This window comes from Hemibagrus wyckioides, linkage group LG09 (assembly GCF_019097595.1).
Source record: "Hemibagrus wyckioides isolate EC202008001 linkage group LG09, SWU_Hwy_1.0, whole genome shotgun sequence".
NCBI lineage: Eukaryota > Metazoa > Chordata > Actinopteri > Siluriformes > Bagridae > Hemibagrus > Hemibagrus wyckioides.
The window spans coordinates 9,211,494-9,229,850 of NC_080718.1; the positions used below are offsets into that span (position 1 = coordinate 9,211,494).

An 18,357-nucleotide genomic window follows, 5' to 3' on the forward strand; every position below is an offset into this window, starting at 1 on the left:
AGCATGTGAGGTGAAATCCACATCCATAAAGATCACAGGAAATCATGAGGAAAAAACAAATTTAATTGTTAAATATTATTCTTCATATTCCTTTATTTTAAACAGGAATACATCCACGTTATTTCTTTACATTCAGTGATGAGCTAGACATTAAAATGCCAGTACAAGCAACATGAATAGTATTAGCAAAGAATCACAGTCATTTTGAAATGAAAACCATTTCAAAAGCTAAAACAAGTATAATTACTTTATTTCCACATTATTTGTAGAGAAATGCACAATAAACTTAGACAAATCAGGTTGCATAGGCACAGTATTAGAATGATTAAAATGAAATATTTATGAAAATCAAAATCATCAAATGTTACCCATTTAGTTATAATAAACTGCATCAACTGAACAAGTATTTCAATGGTTAGTAAGCAGACAATGAGACATTCTTTATGCTTTAAACTTTCCCCCTCAATACAAGCTAAATCTGTTTACTTAAAGCTGAAAGTGTTCTACATTACGCACATAGACAGTGATGTTAATGGCTGGAATAGACAATTTTCTGTGTCCTCAAAGAGCTTATCTCTTCATAAACACAGACTGCAAAGAGAAGTAGTCAGTTGAAGACAAATATTTGTAAAACACTGTAAAAATACAATATTTTGTCATGTAAAATTGGGCATTGCTGTGCTGAGGGATTACTGTTAATAACAATGCTTTGGAGCTACAGAGTAGGTCGGGGTGTAACTCTACACCACTGAGCACTGAGCATCTGGTGTGATGTAACACTGGAGGGAATTATAACACCAACAAAACTGTGTAACAGATACAGACTTGCATTAAATAAAGATGAGGACCAGTTAGCGTTGAACAATTATCCTGTTAAATGTACAAATCACACTAATTTCTCATGAGACACTGAAGCAATTGTGACTCGCTGAGATCCATAATACACTAACATCAGCAAGAAACGATGTCTGTTTAGTGCAATTTGCTTTTTTAAGTCTAGATGAATATATTTATATCTTAATATACATTAAAGGTAATTCGATTTCCATTATACAGTTTATTATCCAACACAACGCTTCACCTGGACCAACAGGCATGAGCTGGAATCCCATTGCAACACTATCAGGAGCAACTGATTTTTAGCATTAAGAGTTATTAACAATGTTTTTTGTTGTTGGTAAAATATACACTGTAATGTATATAATGACTTCAGAATTTAAGCTTACCAATTAAAACCTTCAGATGAACATTGGCCCTTATCCATCAAAGTTATGTACGGTTAAATCTGATTGTAAATCAGCGCATGTAAATTACACTGCCAGTTTCCTCATTCCTTAGCTTCACCTCTGTTGCATCTGTGATCAAACTCAGTGTGCTTCTAAATCTTTTTTCAGATTTTAGGAATATACAAAAAAAAATAATTAAATATTCAATATCAGATGCAATTAGATTTATTTTGGTAGCCTTTCAGCATTTTCAGTGTTTGATTAAATGATATGTTTCATGTGTTACCTAGACTGAGTGATTGATCTGCAGAGACAAATGATCAGTATCTACTAATAAACCATCCCTTTCACACATCATACCTGATGACCTGACAACAACTTCAATAAAAATACATTATATGACCATAAATATGTGGACACCTAACTCATTCTAAACCATAAGTACTAATAAGGAGAATTCTAAGAAGATCTTTTACTAAATTTTGGACCATGAATGTAGGGATTCGTACCCGTTCAGCCACAAGATTACAGGAGGTTGGGCACAGATTTCTGGCAGTAAGGTGTGGCATGAATTCGGTTTTTCAATTAATCCCTAACATGTTCGGAAAGGTTGAGGTCAGGGCTCAGTGCAGACCCTACTCAAGTCTTCCATCATGTTTTTTATGGACCTCACAGGAGAACTGTCATGCTAGGACAGGTTTGGGCCTCTTAAATCCAGGGACTGGAAATTTTAATGCTACAGCATACAAATCCTATATAGTTGTGTTCTTCCAACTTCATCGTGACGGTTTGGGGAAGATCCACATACGAGTGTGATGGTCAGGTGTCCACATACCTTTGGATTTATAGTGTGTGCATGCTGTGTGTGTGAATATGGTATCCCATCTACACAGCTTCTTTGTTTGCTGGATAATTTACTTTGGCTGCAGTTATGGCACCGTTAACTCTCTTAAGAATCACAATATTTAATCTGAAAGATTGTTGTTGATCACTATGTGAAATGTATGTGTAGAGTGTGAATTGTCAAAAGCAAACTGCTTTCTACCAAAATCTGAGATCACTCTTTTAAAAAGTAAATTCCTTTTGTGAAGTGGTCAGGTGGTACACATGTTAAGAATAACATTAGTTTGTACTTTTTCATAAATCTGTCCTAAGGCACAATCGTTATAAAACAAAATTTGCAACGGAAAAATGTTATTTATTGTTATCCACATTAGCATTTAGTTGAATCATTCCATTGAGACTGTGAATTGTTGAGTAATGTTTATGTATGAACAGATGTGTTTTTGCTGTGATCACATTTGGGGTCTTAGTCGTCCTGATGATTGTACAAGATGTCTGCAGTGGGGTTCTTTCTGTGGCCAGGGGGCACAAGGTGGGGAGGTAACTCTGAAGGGAGTTCATAGCCCTCCAGTTTAACCTTTATGAGATGCTGAGCCAAGGCGAACTCCTCATCGTCCAGCATGCCATCTTTGTCACAGTCGGCCAGCTTCCAGATCTTTCCGAGCACGGTGTTGGGCAGTCGTGAGTTCATCATCTCCTTCTTGGCATTGACACCGGTCACTTTGCCATTGATGGGCATCAGTGTGTAGAAGATCTCATCGTACCGTGGCTTGTCACGACTCACAATCCAGTCTTCAGTATCTGCTCCAGCACTAATGCCCTCGCCATAGCCGTGGCCGAATGGTCCATCCTCAGAGCCTTCGAAAGCCCCGCCCATCACCATCTGAGCTGGCTGTTTGCCTTCCTCCTCTCGGATCATGTTCATCAGCTGTGCAATCTTGTTGCTTAGCATCTTGTCCACTGATTCAATCAGCTTCATTTTCAGGGAGGGGAACTTGCTAAAGTCATAGTGCATGAGTTGTTCCTGTACAGACACATGTCAGACAATGATGCTGTATTAAACAATTCATAATATCTGTATTAAAATAACATTTATTGATGTGGGTGAACGATTCAAGGTTTTTTTTTTTCTAATGTATTGCCTCTAAGTAATGTTCTATTGACTATTCCTGTGTTACTGAAGCAAAATTAAAACATGCTGGAGCTGCAAAAGAAAGAAAAACGAGCCAGCATTGATGTGGTTCTTTTTTTAGCGGGCTGTAAACATGCTAATCGATGTTGGCCCTTAAATGTAAATCTATTTAGAGTCCACTCAGTATCTTGTAAGTGCTGCCTGGAATCTGTCCAGTCTTAAGTGTCCAGTCCAGTCTTATTCTATTCTATTCTATAATCCACAGCTGGCATATATGATGCTAACCTAGCCTGATAAACTGGTATTGATCAGTTGTTTTGGTGCATTGTTGACCTTAATTCTTGTTCTCTACCTTGTTATTTCTTTTTCTAATTAAATAAAGGGTGGGGCGATGACCTCCAGCTATGACATAATGGCAGGATGTTTCTCATAAATGTGGTTTAGCAAGAAAGTAATTCAATTATAGGTCATGGGTGATTGACTACAGGATTTACCTGCATCTTGTTGACGTTCGGGAAATCTCCAGGTGAGATGTGGTGCTCTCTTTGCAGCATTTGATAAATCTCAGGTAAGTGTGCAATTAACTCTTCCTTCTTCTTTTCTTTCCCAAACAGAGAAGGCATCTCCTTTTTCAGATAGCTGATGATATAAGCATGCACCTAGAGGCAGAAACATTATTCAGAGCAACATGCTGTTATCCAAAAATCTATATATACTGTATATAATTGTATTGTATTGTATAGGTTTAGGATCTGATGTTTCATTCTGTGATATATTTCACAGCACTATTTTATAGACAAGCATGTAGGCTTTTCATGAGGCTGGATTGTTAAAAATAAGAGAAAACTACAGTGATCCCCATCCAAACAATCAATATCATTATATTCTCAATAGGCTAGGATAGATCTCTGTCCACTTCTCTGTTTCATATAATCATATTAGTCCAAACTTTTTATTCTGTTTTTTTCTTATTATTATACTTTTTTCTTTTGTTTGCATACCTTTAAGCTTAAAAGTATGATGTCTTAGGAGCTATAATCAAGAAACAAATTGTGAACCACAGAGGCTTACAGGTAATTTGAGTAATAAGAATGGCCATCAAGAAAATCAATTCAGCTGTTCAGTATACGCTGTTCTATCTTTTGTCTAAGTCATTGACTATGAATGCTCAGATTAAAAAACAACCTATAATACACTACCATCAACACTGTAACAGTATTTCTTTTATCATCAGGAAACTGTCAGACATGGTAAACTTTGCCATGCACTTCTCCCGGTTGGTTGCAAAATATAAAATTATCGGCTGCTCCACCTTGGGACTGCTGCTTGCCTAGGAAATGGTCAACAGTGACTATGTTTACACACCTCTTTCCTGAAGGAGGAGGACTAAAATAAGGCCACACTTGTTCTTTCAATAAATGGCCAGTGGCCAGAAACATGAGTGGCGGGAGTGGCACATACTAGAAGAGTGGCAGTGCAGAAGAGGGTGGAAGGTAATGAGAACAAAAACAGAGCTGCACATTTTCTACACTGGTATACGTCATACACATCCCTCCTACGAGGGGAAAGGGTTACACTGGGCCCTTTCAGGGATGGTATTGTGCATAACTTCCCATACATGCCTTTCTGCATTTTAGGAAGGAATGCAAGCAGAGCCAGGATTCCTGTTTGTCGGGCAGTTTGGCGGAAGAGATAAGACGTGCTCTCACCGGCAGATCCGTAAATGGATTGTTTAAAGGGTACAGACTTAAGTGGCGTGCTAGACTTTTTCAGACAGCATGCTGAGAGCTCACGTGGCACAGCGGGTGTGTTTGCTTAGTACAGCTGGCCAAAAACAACAGTGTCTGAACTCAGGTCAGATTCAAGACAAAACAGCCATGACATGAAGCAGTGAAGGTCAATAACATCTGTAATCATTCCAAACATTTCCACTGATATCATTTAAAAATAACATCAAGATTTCCTTCCTCACCCAAATGCTCATTCTTGACAGCAATTATTTATGCACAGACCTTACCATGTGTAGCAAGACAGTATGCTCAAAGAAGTTACACAGGCTACCAATTATCTGTATATGGTGTAGAGATTGTATAAAATTATATGGACTGTACTGAACACCATACAGATTTGCGATTCTACAGATCTGAGAGATACAGCAGTGCTATTACAGCTGATTAAACCTAGCTGACCTTGGCTAGTCTGGCTCTTTTGATGAGGTCATTGAGCTTGCGCAGGGCAGCATTGCGTGGCAGGGCCTGGATATCCCGGAAGAGGTCCTGTGCTTCAGCCTCAAAGAGCCGGCGGTTGTCTGTGTTCTGCAGGGGCTTGGCCCAGAAGGACCCCAGGTACACCCTCACCACCTCCGGGGTGTTGATAACTTTGCCAAGAGACCACATCAGGGCCCCATAGACACGCATCAGCTGTTGTGTGTCCACCTGGTCAGCCTTGTTTAAAACCACACGGATCTTGTCGTCCTGGCCACGGAAGGCCTTGATTGCCTCAGAGAACTCGTCAGAGATGTCCAGCTTGTGGGCATCAAAGAGGAGAATGATGCGATCTACACGCTCACCAAACCATCGCAGAACTTCCGAGAAATCGTAGCCTACAGAGGAGAGATGAGACATTGAAGCATTTTTGCTTATGTATAGTTTATACATAAAGGTATAATTACCATGATCAGAATAACACAAAATCAGTTATCTGCACTTGAGTATAGTTTTTAGGCTATTCTGTGTAAGGATTCTTATAACAAGCATTACAAATAAGCATTACAAATCTATAAACAAACCATTAGCATATATTATAAAGATTTTCAAATAAAGGGTTATCAACGCAAGCTTGATTTATAGGTGTGAAATGTGCAGCTAGTTCATAGCTAGATAAAGCTAGCTAATCTTGGTGAGTCAGGCACTTTTAATGACGTTCCACCACTAGACCCATTGGTGTTCAATCTGATGATCACTTCGGATGTGTTGTATCCCCATATTGGCTATTTTTTAAATATCAAACTAACAATGGACTAACAAGACACATGACTGAAGAACCTTTGACAATTATACAAAACCATTAATTGAACAGTTCATTAATAGGTTTGCACAGGTTTAATGCAATACCACTAACATCTACTGCGTTTGGTTTATTAATTAGACAATTATCATTGCTACTCGTTTTTTCTCATTGTGCACATTTGAAAAGTACTTCCTAGTAACACTACTACCCATGTAAGTACATCTTTTTTTAAGGGGGAGGACACAGTTTCACACAGCTTTCAGGTGTTCTGGTATCACATCCTGGTTTCTATCAGTCTTATATGACAGTGTTCAACCTTCAACAATACACAAAAGAAACAAATACAGCAAGATTATCTGGCAGTTATTCAGTGCATCTGTTGCTATATTCAGTTCACTGTGTAATTAGGATGACATTAGCCTGTTAAAAAACATGGGTTTCATATTACACATGGGTTACATATTAGTATAGAAATGTTAGGGAACACTGCCAAGGACCTGTGAGGGCAGAGCTTTGGAGTGTGGGAAATACTGAGGCTGTTCCTTTGATAAAGATCAGGGGAAACTGGTCACCTTGCCGGCCTTTATATTCATTACAATAAAATATGACCATGTATTAATAAAAACTCTTTCCATTTAGGAAAGTAATGCAAGTTGAACTTGGACCAATTCGCCTCACAACATGCTGAAAGTGTCGTGGTTTGGGGGATGTTTTCTGCAGCAGGACATGGCAGGGTGAATGCAGATGTTTGCAGTGAACAACTCCTAATCAGCCTGCAATTATTATGCAAGCCAATGTGTCCTGTTGCACTGGCCAGCCCAGAGTCCTGATCTAAAACCAACTGAAAATCTCTGGAAAAGGTTATTGCAAAGAAAACCACTACAGTTACCGAACTGTGAAAAAGACTGGAAGAAGAGTGGATCAAGATCACACCAGAGCAGTGTGAGAAACTAGTGATGTCCCACAGCCACAGATGTGCTGAAGTCATTCAAAGCAAGACACATACACATCCACACATATAACCCTCAAACATTTTAGTTGTATTTTTTCATGTTACAATGGTTACTGATCTCTCATTTTTAATCACTGTGTTGTCCTGGGTTTTTGATTATGTGCCTTGGTTATTTTGTAAAATACGTGGTACAGTATTGCAAAAAACAGTGGTATTCCCTATCCATCTATCTATCTATCTATCTATCTATCTATCTATCTATCTATCTATCTATCTATCTATCTATCTATCTATCTATCTATCTATCTATCTATCTATCTATGTGTGTGTGTGTGTGTTAGACAGAGAGAGAGACTTAAACCATGGCATGGATTTTGGTGCCGGATGTGCTAGTTGAAGTATTACAGAAACTACTGTATCCTCTTGGGATTTTCACACAACAGTCTCTACAGAAGGCTGTGAAAAACATCCACTGTGCAGAGGGTGTGCAGGCTGCAACACATTGTTGTTGAAAAAGCTCAGAAGATAATAACCAGACTGGTTTGAGCTGACAGGAAGTCTATAGTAATTCATATAAGCACCCTTTACAACTGTGGTGAGCAAAAAAGCTTCTCAGATCTCAAAACACATGGGCTACTACAGCAGCAGATCACATCAGGTTCCACTCCTGTTGAACCAGAATCTGAGGCTATCAGATTCCAGCAGATCACATCACGTCAGGTTCCACTCCTGTTGAACCAGAATCTGAGGCTATCAGATTCCAGCAGATCACATCACGTCAGGTTCCACTCCTGTTGAGCAAGAATCATGGGTGCTGACTCACCTAAACTGGACAGCTGAAGACTGAAGATTTTCCTCTGACCTCTCTTATCAACAAAGTGTTGTGACTCACAGAACTGTCGCTTGCTAAATAATTTTTCTTTTTCATACCATTCTGTTTAAAATGTAGACAGTTGTGTTTGAAAATCCCAGAAGACCAGCAGTTTCTAAAATACTCAATCAAGCTCACCTATCAAAAACTATGCCATGGTTAAAATGAAAGGTCACAGTTGTTTGATGTTAAGTAGCCTTTATTTGTCACTTTTATGTCATATGTACAACCCAGAGGCTTAACTACTTGAGTTACCACTCACATTAACATTAACTGAAGCTCTTGACCTGTATCTGCATGATTTTATGCTCTGGGCTACTATCCCCTGATTGTCTAATTAGATACATGCATGAATGTGCTGGTGTACAAGTGGTCCTAATAAAGTGGACAGCAAGTACAAATTAGTGACCGGAAGGTCATGAGACCAAATCCCAGCATTGCCAAGCTGCCACTGTTGAGCCCTTAAGCACGACCTTAACCATCAATTGCTCAGTTGTTTAAATTAGATAAAAATGTAAGTTGCTCAGGATAAGGGTGTCTGTAAATGCAATATGATTACAGTTAGAATGTATTAATTCTTAGAATTAAGTTTTTGGTTGAAACAACTTGTAGTGCTACTAAACTCCTAAATCATCAAACATGCATGGAGCATTGTGTCATCATTAGAATTGAGAAGTTAGTGTTGACAGCATGCCATTTCAGCTGATAGACTCAGAACAAGAACAGATGTGGAACGCCCATAGAGTGTTATCCCACAGGTCCAGAACAGTGCTGCGTGACTGTAGCCTGGTGTAATCTGCAGCTGGTTCCACCACATGTACTAACAATTCTTACCCTCCACTGTGCTTGTACTACCCTGAAGTTTCAAGATAAGGCCTGCACACGTTTCTGAGAAGGCCTTGTCTATCAGGCTATGTCTCAGACTTCTCAAAGTATGAAGAACGGGGCTGAATATTAAAAAAAGCTGAGCTAATTAATAACCATTGTCAAACTGTAGGTGGAAATAAAAGGAAAGCAGAAACAGAGCTTATTGAGTTTCTGAGAACTGGTTATAAACTCAAAAAGAAAAAACACATGTCGTTTTGGCAAGGCATGAGACATACAGAATATCCTGGGTTTTTTTAGTCGCCTGTTCTGATGTCCATAGCCTGACTGGAGTACATGGCTCTAGTCTGAATATAGGGATGGGTACATTGAATAAAGCTAATTAAGACAACTGATGTTTGACCTTGTTTAAATGTGGGGTATTTTATACTTTTAGCAGCAGTGATGAAACGAAACTGAACCCAGTAGAATAGAGGAACAAAGATTATCCTTTCTTCAAATGTGGAAGATGTTCTGCTTTTATCAGAAATGTTACAAAACAACGAAACCAATTTCAGAAAGAAAACTGTTTATTATATATATTATATTTCTGGTAATAAAGTAATGACAGTAATATGTATGTATCCTGAATAGAAAATAAGTATCTGGTGCCACACAAACAGCAAATATCATATTGTCTCAGGGGTTTTTCCATGCCACCATTGCTTTGAGACAAACTTGCTTTGAGACAATGTCCATTGTTAAAAAAGTGCTATACAAAAAAATGGAATTGAACTGAACTGAATATAACATTCAAATATGATTTAATCCAAATGTCCTGTGTGTAAACAGCTATATGCCTTTAGCATCAGGATACTCTGTCTAAGTAAACAGTGTCCATAATAGTAAAAACTGTAACAGTTGAAATGATGAATGTAGCCTGTATTTGGGCTTCATGTCTTTTACTTTATATACTGTATGTGCAATATTTACATTCATGCACCCATCAGATTCCCTTCCACTCGATGAAGCCAAGTGGTATAATAATAGTATATAATAATAGTAAATTATATAATATATATAATAGTAAATTGGTGTCTTCTAAACAGTATTATTTGCTTCTGATTCACACTCTGGTGTTGCAGTATTTATTGGACCTCGGGACTGTGGCTGTAAAGACTCCATCATAGTCCATCAGGGTTAAATTCATAAATTAATGGTGGATGTCTTTAATTAATTAAATGAATGCACTTGTTAGTAATATAAAATTATTTTGTGATGGCAGAAATGTACACAAAATCAATTAACCTCATAGAGTAAAGTAATTACTGCACTGTGTGTCTGCACTGTTAAGGGTTTAAAAGTAGAATCCTGTTTTTGCAGTTTCACCAATTCAAATAGTTCTCCATAAATCAGCACAAAAATCTCAAGTTGCATCACAAATCTTGAAACAGGATGTAGCAAAATCAAGCATTTTTGGTCGCAACAATCAGAAAAAAAACCTTTAAGATCCTAGAAGGACCGATAAATTGACATTTTGGACGAAAAGGTAGACTAGAAAAAGTAGATGGTGGGATGAATTGAAATGACCAAATTTGAAATTGTCTTAAAATTGAAGTGAAAAGTTTTGTATGTTTTTAGGTGAGTATATAGGACCCCCTTAATTTACAAGTTAAGCTACAAGTGCATGGCCAGTTACTTCAAGTACAAGGTGTTACCTTGAAAAAGATGTTCACTGTAAGGCCAGTTTAAAGAGTTGAATCAGATGTGTCAAATGAGGAATAGAAAGCAACAACTGCTGACAACAAATGACTTAAATACTTAATACAAGCAGCATTTTTTGTGATGCCAGGCCCACAGGAAGGAAGGCAGAGACGGAAACGATGCCTCATTACAAAGGCATCGGCTTGCATCTGGTGACTGAAATTAAAACTAATGAGTGATGCTCTGTGACTCAGTACTGAGGAACAGCTAGGAATAATGTGAATTGGCCTAGCCTTAAATACTGGTGCAGCCAGTCATCAGCAATGCATGAGTGGAAAATCAGTGCAAATATAACAGCATATGGCTGGCGTACAGGACAGTCAATGACTACTTCATGACTGCCAGACATGGTGCTGCCCTCTAAACCTTTTAAAGTGAAGTATTTACGAGGGCTATGGTTAATGAGTGGACTGTGTATAAAGAAGGGTTTTATGGCAATATAATTATCATATGATGTATTTTATTACGTTATGTATACTTTAGCCGACTTCTACCAACCCACATGTGTGGCCATGTGATCATAAGGTCACTGCACTTAAACAGAAATGACAAAAATGCATATTTTAGCTACTAACCTCTGCTAATACGCTGTTTTTCTCCAGACAAGATGCCCGGTGTGTCAATGATGCTAATGCTCTGCAGGACTTGGTTAGGGACCTGAGAGCAGATGAACCTGGTGGTACATGAAGAGAAAGCATACTAAGTGTTACCAAAGCAAACACAGATGTTTCCACCACAACTGTTTGTTGACTGTATATTGTACTGGGTAATAAAACAGCTAATGTAAAGCATACACCTTCATTTTTTACTTTTACCTTATTTACCTCACCAAAAGTCTTTGCTAAACTCATTTGTCTCTGCTTCTAACTCAAATGTTTATATTATCAGAATAACTAAAATAACAAGGACTAGTTTGAGTCACATCCATACCAAGCACTATAGTCACAAATATAATTGTCTTCTGTATTTCTGAATCCTGAAAAGCAGCTCAAAATAATAATATGCTACATGTCTGCTAACTTTTGCATAAGTTATATGCTATAAAAAGCTAAAACATGGAAATAAAAAAAAACTCTGACATACATTTTATAAAAGAGGAAGCTGCAAATGGTATGAGCTGCTATGTCATCAGAAAATATGAGAGTCAGACAGTTCTTTTAAAGACCTGCTTTATTTATTTCTCTAGAAATGCATCACAATCCATAACCATTTGATCAAATTTCCTGCTTAAAAGGGAATAAAAAAAGCCCTCACAATTTCACTTAAAAACATGCCAAAACATGACGCACAGAGTGGCCCACAGGAAACCGAATTCATTGTTTGAGGTTCCTCTGGAAAAGAGGAGATGTTCTCTGCCAAGTGTGTCTTTGACCTCTATGGCAGTGATTGTCAAAGAAGCATTTACCTATTTCCTCTCTACATAAATATCCATCCAGCAGGGAAAAAATAGCCCGTCCCCTAACTGTCCACATGCTAAAGTTAAACATTAAACAGCTGGCACCAAACAACATCCACTGGCACTCAACAAGAGAGTGACCATTTCCAAAGCTAACTTGTTTATGGAAAGTGAAGCTGGATATAACAGACATGTGTCAGGAAGACCAGGATGGCAGGATGCACTAGAGCACACAAATTTTTTCATTTAAACAAGATTTAATAACTAGTAATACAGTCTTCTACAAGTTATACACCATATTTAATCAATACACTAAAACGGTCGAAATACAAGATCATCGATAGTGAATGGTGACTTAAATGTGTCGTCTGAAGAGCAGTATGAGGTGTATTCTTTAACTGCAAACTCTAAAAGAATGAACAGTGGTCTGAAACTTGGTGTATTGCAGTTTTATGTCATGGAAATGGCTTGTTTTAGCAACAGCTCCGGTAGCTGTTGAACCTGTTACACCAGCTTCCAGCTGTGACTGAATATGCATACCTGTCTTGTGTACTAAAACAGATTCACAGAATTTCCACTTATTTTTGCCCGCCTACTAAATTTCAGGGGAAATTTAAACAGCTCTTGAAAATACCTGTAATTTCCTCTGTACCATGAAAAGAGGAAGTACATTAATACTTCATCTGGTTTGAATTAGGGAAAAGTCTACTTCCACCGTGTTCTTTTACTAAATGTGAATACTCATACATTGTAAAAGAAGGAGGCTCTGTCTGACTTTATCTGTTCTAATTGTCTCTATCTCTATCTTATAGTAGCATAAAATGACAACACTGGTCTATGCGCATAAATCGTATTGAAACAGTTACAAGTAATCACAGCATATTAGATATTGGGCCACAAAGCAAGTGTAAAACAATATATGAGAATATGAGATTAATCAATGATGGGGTGGTGTGATGTTTATTTACCAATAACAATAAACCCTGAAGTGTTTTATTCCTCTTATACCACAACCATGCAACCTTTAGGAACTTTTTATTTAATAACAAACATGGCATTGTACATTTTATCCTTTTATAGTTAATGTAAAACACATCAATGCACCAAATTAGATGCATTTGCCACTCAGGTTATAATAGATAAAAACAGTAATTCCTTCAGTTTCTATTGAAATAAAAATTAATTAAAAAAAAGCTGCTTGTTAATAAATCAGGTACAGTGCAGAACCTCCAGATTTGAGATTTATGCTTCATCACACAGAAAAGTTAGAGGTGATGATTGATGATGATGATAATAATAATAATAATAATAATAATATAGTGAATCACATTTAGTCTTTACAGCAATTCCATGTGTGAATGTGTTCATAATTCTTTACTAACTTTCGATTGTTTCATTTAAGTGTTTATTATAAACATGTTGTCGTTTGAAATTGGTGCATCTTCTCATTCATGAGTTAAACAATAGTATTGGCACCAATCCAGCAATCAGTGGTAGGGAAAACCCTTCATTACCGTTACCTGTTCAGAAAAGCGTTTCCAAAAGCATTGAGTTTCCGGAAAGGCTTCTTGGGGTCCACCACCAGCGCATTTCCAGGTACAACTCCCTCGCTCTCCCCATACATCACAGCAATGAAGCCATCTGTCGTCGGCTCAGGCCCAATCCGCATACCAGGGAAATCCTGCTCCAGCAAATACCTGTAGCCAAAAGTGAATATCACCACCACTCAGTTTAAAGGTACTGTTATTTCTCACTCTGTCTTTTTGAGAAATAATGGTTGTCCTCCTACAAACTACTTAAAAACATTAGAAATTTACTAGAAACATTTGAAATTACTTGGAAATGTAAAACACCCCTGTAAACAGTCTGAGCATGCAGTTATGCTCCTGTATATTACCGGATCTATGATCATGTTTGTAACTAATTCTGGACCTTTAGCAAGGAAACGAGTGTGTGGTAGTAACCGGTATGACTTTCTCATCCACTGTGATTTTATACTGAACAGGAAAGGGAGTAAATACATAGGAAGTGTCATTTATTCATTGTAAACTGCTCTACTGAAATGTATTCATGAGAAACTACTGAAGTAGTTTAGCTAAATATGTTGATGAATTAAGCATTAACTTGCTTTGCAGGGATGGAGTCACATTAGTGTCTTAAACCCTCCAACTGTTAAACAAGATAAAGATGAGCCATGTGAATGCATGATCACATAATGATGGGATAAATTTAATATGTACATAAATGTTAACAGCAGCTGGGCAGAAGCAAAGTTTCTTGATAGGAACACAACAGATTTACAAGAATGTAGTGCAAACTTTAAATGAACACACTGAACTGCTGAGCCTCAAAACTGACAAAACTGGTCACCAGAGGATAATCTCTATCTTACATCATACATGAATACTTGAATACATCATATCTAACACAAATTCACAGTGAGAATAATCCAATTGGCCTATGGGACTAATAGATGATTTTTTTCATGATACACTATATGGAGTTTGTGGACTCCTGACCATATGATGGTTCTTTTCCAAGCTGTTGCCACAAAGTTGGAAGCACACAATTGTTTAGGATTCTGTAGCTTTAAGACTTTCCTTCACTAGAATTAAAAAGCACAATCCTGTTTCTGTGCACAATGCGATGTCCATGAAGGCATGCTTTGCCAACTTTTGGAGTGGAAAAACTCGAGTGCCTCGATGCACAGAGCTCTAAGCTTAACCACACTGAACACCTTTGTAATGAACTGGAACACTGACTGCACCCCAGGTCTCCTCATCCAACGTCAGTGCCTGACCACACTAATGCTCTTATGGCTAAATGAACACAAATCCCCGTAGCCACACTCCAAAATCAAGAGGAAAACCTTCCCAGTAGAGTGGAGGTCACTAGTATAAAGGAATGTAAGTAAATATGGATGCCAATGTCATATGTTCACAAACCTTCAGCCATGTAGTGTATGTTCATGTTAAGAAAGAAGCTGCAAATGTGTTTTTAGTGTGCATGAAGCCTGTAACCTAATTCTTTCCTCAAAATATTCACATATGCCAAGTTTCACTAGTTTGATTTTGTTCTATTTTCAGGAGTCACTTTTCATGTCAAAATAGATCAAATGGCCTCTATGTTTCGGTTTATGAGTGCTCAGGGATACACACACTAGTTTTATTAGCTTTCACATACACTTTTTAATATAGACCAAAAGCTTTAAAATGACACAGGACCTGACAATTTAGCCCTCCTTATACAGACTTGTGTTCAGCCATCATTTAAGCAATTTAATTTTTTTTAAATGCACAATTCAATAAAAAATGTCAGAAGTCTTGTAGAAAAATAATCAATGCCTTGCTGATTCAGAATAAAGCTAAAAGTTTTGGGGGTTTTTTAACATGTCTGTAGTTTACCAGAGTAAAACTCTTAATGAATACTGTTAACAAATTTTATTTATCTGACAAATGTTTTAAGTATAAAAAATATTCTATATATTCCATATTCACCACAAACTTTGCTTTTGTAGCCAGGATAATATTTTGAAATCAACCTATTTTTCATTGAGAAAACGGCTGAATTTGTGTCACATAAAGAAAAAAATCTACATTTCAAATTTCAAAATATATTTTTTTCTGACCTCAAAGACAATTACAATGGCAATTGCATCAAGACATTCCTGAGGGGTCTCCAAGAAGCTTTTTCCAAATTTTCTTGAGTTTTCACAACCTTCTGAGTTCACTGTCGGGAGGAACAATGTCAAGTGCGAACCATTGGTGGACCTTTAAAAGGTCATGATGCCATTACTGCACATAAAATGGAGCCTTATAAATCAGTTGTCCTTGGTAAGTCATTGACAGCCTTCAAGTACCTTCAAGACCTCGCATTATTACTCTTCGCACTGCACCTCGCTCCCTTAGGTCCACTAGCACTGCTCGACTGGTCTCACCATCTCTCAGGGTAAAAGGTAGGTATACATCTAGACTCTTCTCTGTTCTGGCACTGAGGTGGTGGAATGACCTTCCCCTAAATGGACCTACCTTTTCCTGAAGCACTTAAACTAGCTCTTATTTATGTATATATATATATATATATATATATATATATATATATATATATATATATATATATATATATATATATATATATACATAGATATAAACACCAACTCAATTTTAGGCTAATGGTATCCTAATTCTGTAACCTATTGAACCAGTGTTAATATATTCATTGATAGACACTTTGAAAGCACTTTTGTACGTCGCTCTGGATAATTCCTGGAGTGCAAAGATTTCCCCAGAAAGCTCAGAAAGAAGGAGAAAGTGGCTTGGAACAGCAGTTCAGGGCTTCCTGGGCAATCAGAAAGCTGAAAACTATGTGGAGCTGATTGAGACTCTGGTGAAGACCTCGACACAACAGGCTGCAGGATGTCTCTTAAAGTTCATATCCCTAAAGGTCACCTTCATAAATTCAAGCAGAACATGGGTGCATACTCAGAGGAGCATCCTGGACATACTGGAATTTGAACGAAGCCTCCAAGGACAATATAAGGAGAGTTCATCTGGGGGGCAGCTTCATAAAAGAAATTGTAATTGTAAATCTAAAACACTCACTTCTAAATCTTTTGGGGTCATTTTTACAAAACTACTCACTTCTAAAAACAAGTTCAATTTGACTGATGTGTTGTTAATCTGTGACTATGTGAACAAAAAGACAAAATATCACTCATTTTCTCAATGAATAAAGGTCAATTTCACAATGTCACAAAAGCAACGTTTGAGGGAATTAAAAGTCATGTTTTTACTTCATACTTTTGAGACATAAACAATTAGAAGATAATACATGTTACCCAGGAACAAAACATTGTGTTACATAATGTGATTAGTACAAAGTATCAGGTCGCAAAATTACTTTCTCTAAAGTAGAAAATGCAATCCTAATTTTTATAAAGATTTTGGGACTGTGTTTTTACTCTACTTTTTACATCGATGCAAAAAAAATAAAGTATTTAATGAGGGGAAAGGGGGGTGCTGGTTTGTGCGAATAGATGCATTTTAACGTCCTGCTACACTTGTTAAGATATTGCAGTGATAATATTGTATTGTATTGTTATATCATAAGAGTGGTAAAGTAAACGACACATTTCAGCAGTTTCTCTAATAGAAAAGGTGACCAGTCTCTGTTGTAAGGCTTTATGCACTTTAATGAGGTCCTTTTTTAAATAAAGACAGAAAGTTATAAGGTGTGATAAACACTGGGAAACATGGTGGCTTGTAAAAGCGCATGTGGGACTGAGAGGCTACTGTGAGGTGGCTTTTCTTCATCATTGCCAAGACGTGCTGCCTCGATAACCACTGTATACACTATACACGACATTTATTACTTTACATACTTTATTTATTTATTTTATTGGGGGGGGCATATAGGATGTATTTAATATTACAGCATTATATGCCACTGTTTCATTCTGTACAGAAAGGTACAGATTACATTCAAATAGTCTCAAGCATTTAACAGTGCTTCATACATACATAACTTGTTAACATACAGAAAATCTGAAAGATATCATTACCTTATGAAAGTGGTCTTTCCTGTGGAGTACTGCCCCACCAAAAGGACCATTGGTTTGCTCTGAAAATCCGCTTCTTCCAGCGCCGGTGAGTGGAAGTCGTGGAAAAGGTAAGCTTCTTCTAAAGGCAGTAATTTTTTAGTATAGAGACTCTGAAGTCCCTCAGTCACCGTTTGAAACATGTCGCCCTCCTTGTTTCTTCCACCCTGCTCCTTGTTCACCCAGCTGAACATAATGCTGATCTGTTTGTTTCTTTTTTCCCTCCCAACCAGTATTGTGCAACTGTACTTCGCTTTTCCGTAACAAGGGGATAAATGTTCCTCTGTGTCTCTCAGCTGACTGAACCGTTAGCAGCAATGTCTCTCTCTCTCTCTCTCTCTCTCTCTCTGAGCTGGGTTAGCTGTCACCTGAATGCCGCAAGCTCCGCCCACTGCGTGTTTAAATATGAACGTTTCATTAACGGAAGAAAACAGGGGGCGTGTTGTTTTCGCGAGACCGGCGCATATTCTTGATAAATATGAGCCACGTCCAAAAGTTTACGCACATTCAGGCTAGAGACATCCAAGCTCAGTTTGCCCTCAGCTCCCCATACAATTTCTGTATGAAGTCAAATAGGGTACATACTTCATTTTCATAAAAGTTTATTTGAAAATAATATGTAATAGATTTAATTCAGCCTTTATTGACTATGTCAGCATTCCGTAAGTGGAAGAAAGGCTTCAATAGTATTTAGTGCTATTACATTTTAACTTGGATCAAACGCTTGGTGCAACCTTGCGCAAAATACTCTGCAGAGATCTTTG

General features: G+C 37.5%; 1 protein-coding gene across 1 annotated transcript; it reads right to left on the minus strand.

Moving 5' to 3' along the window:
- Positions 1-42: 42 nt before the first annotated feature.
- On the minus strand, positions 43-17,945 carry ehd4 (EH-domain containing 4). Its single transcript, XM_058398930.1, has 6 exons — positions 17,558-17,945; positions 13,518-13,694; positions 11,177-11,274; positions 5,391-5,803; positions 3,696-3,860; positions 43-3,093 (listed from the first exon to the last, which is right to left on the minus strand). The coding sequence occupies exons 1-6, from the start codon at positions 17,785-17,787 to the stop codon at positions 2,536-2,538; spliced, it is 1,641 nt and encodes a 546-aa protein (XP_058254913.1). The 5' UTR covers positions 17,788-17,945; the 3' UTR covers positions 43-2,535.
- Positions 17,946-18,357: the final 412 nt, after the last annotated feature.

Bases quoted from the DNA above. Each gene is read 5' to 3' on its own strand.
- ehd4 (XM_058398930.1), bottom strand. From the start codon at position 17,787: ATGTTCAGCTGGGTGAACAAGGAGCAGGGTGGAAGAAACAAGGAGGGC. The intron at 13,695-17,557 runs GTAATGATATCT...TTTTGGCTACAG, and splicing joins GGAAAGACCACTTTCATAAG to GTATTTGCTGGAGCAGGATT. The intron at 11,275-13,517 runs GTAACGGTAATG...ATGTACCACCAG, and splicing joins GGAAACGCTTTTCTGAACAG to GTTCATCTGCTCTCAGGTCC.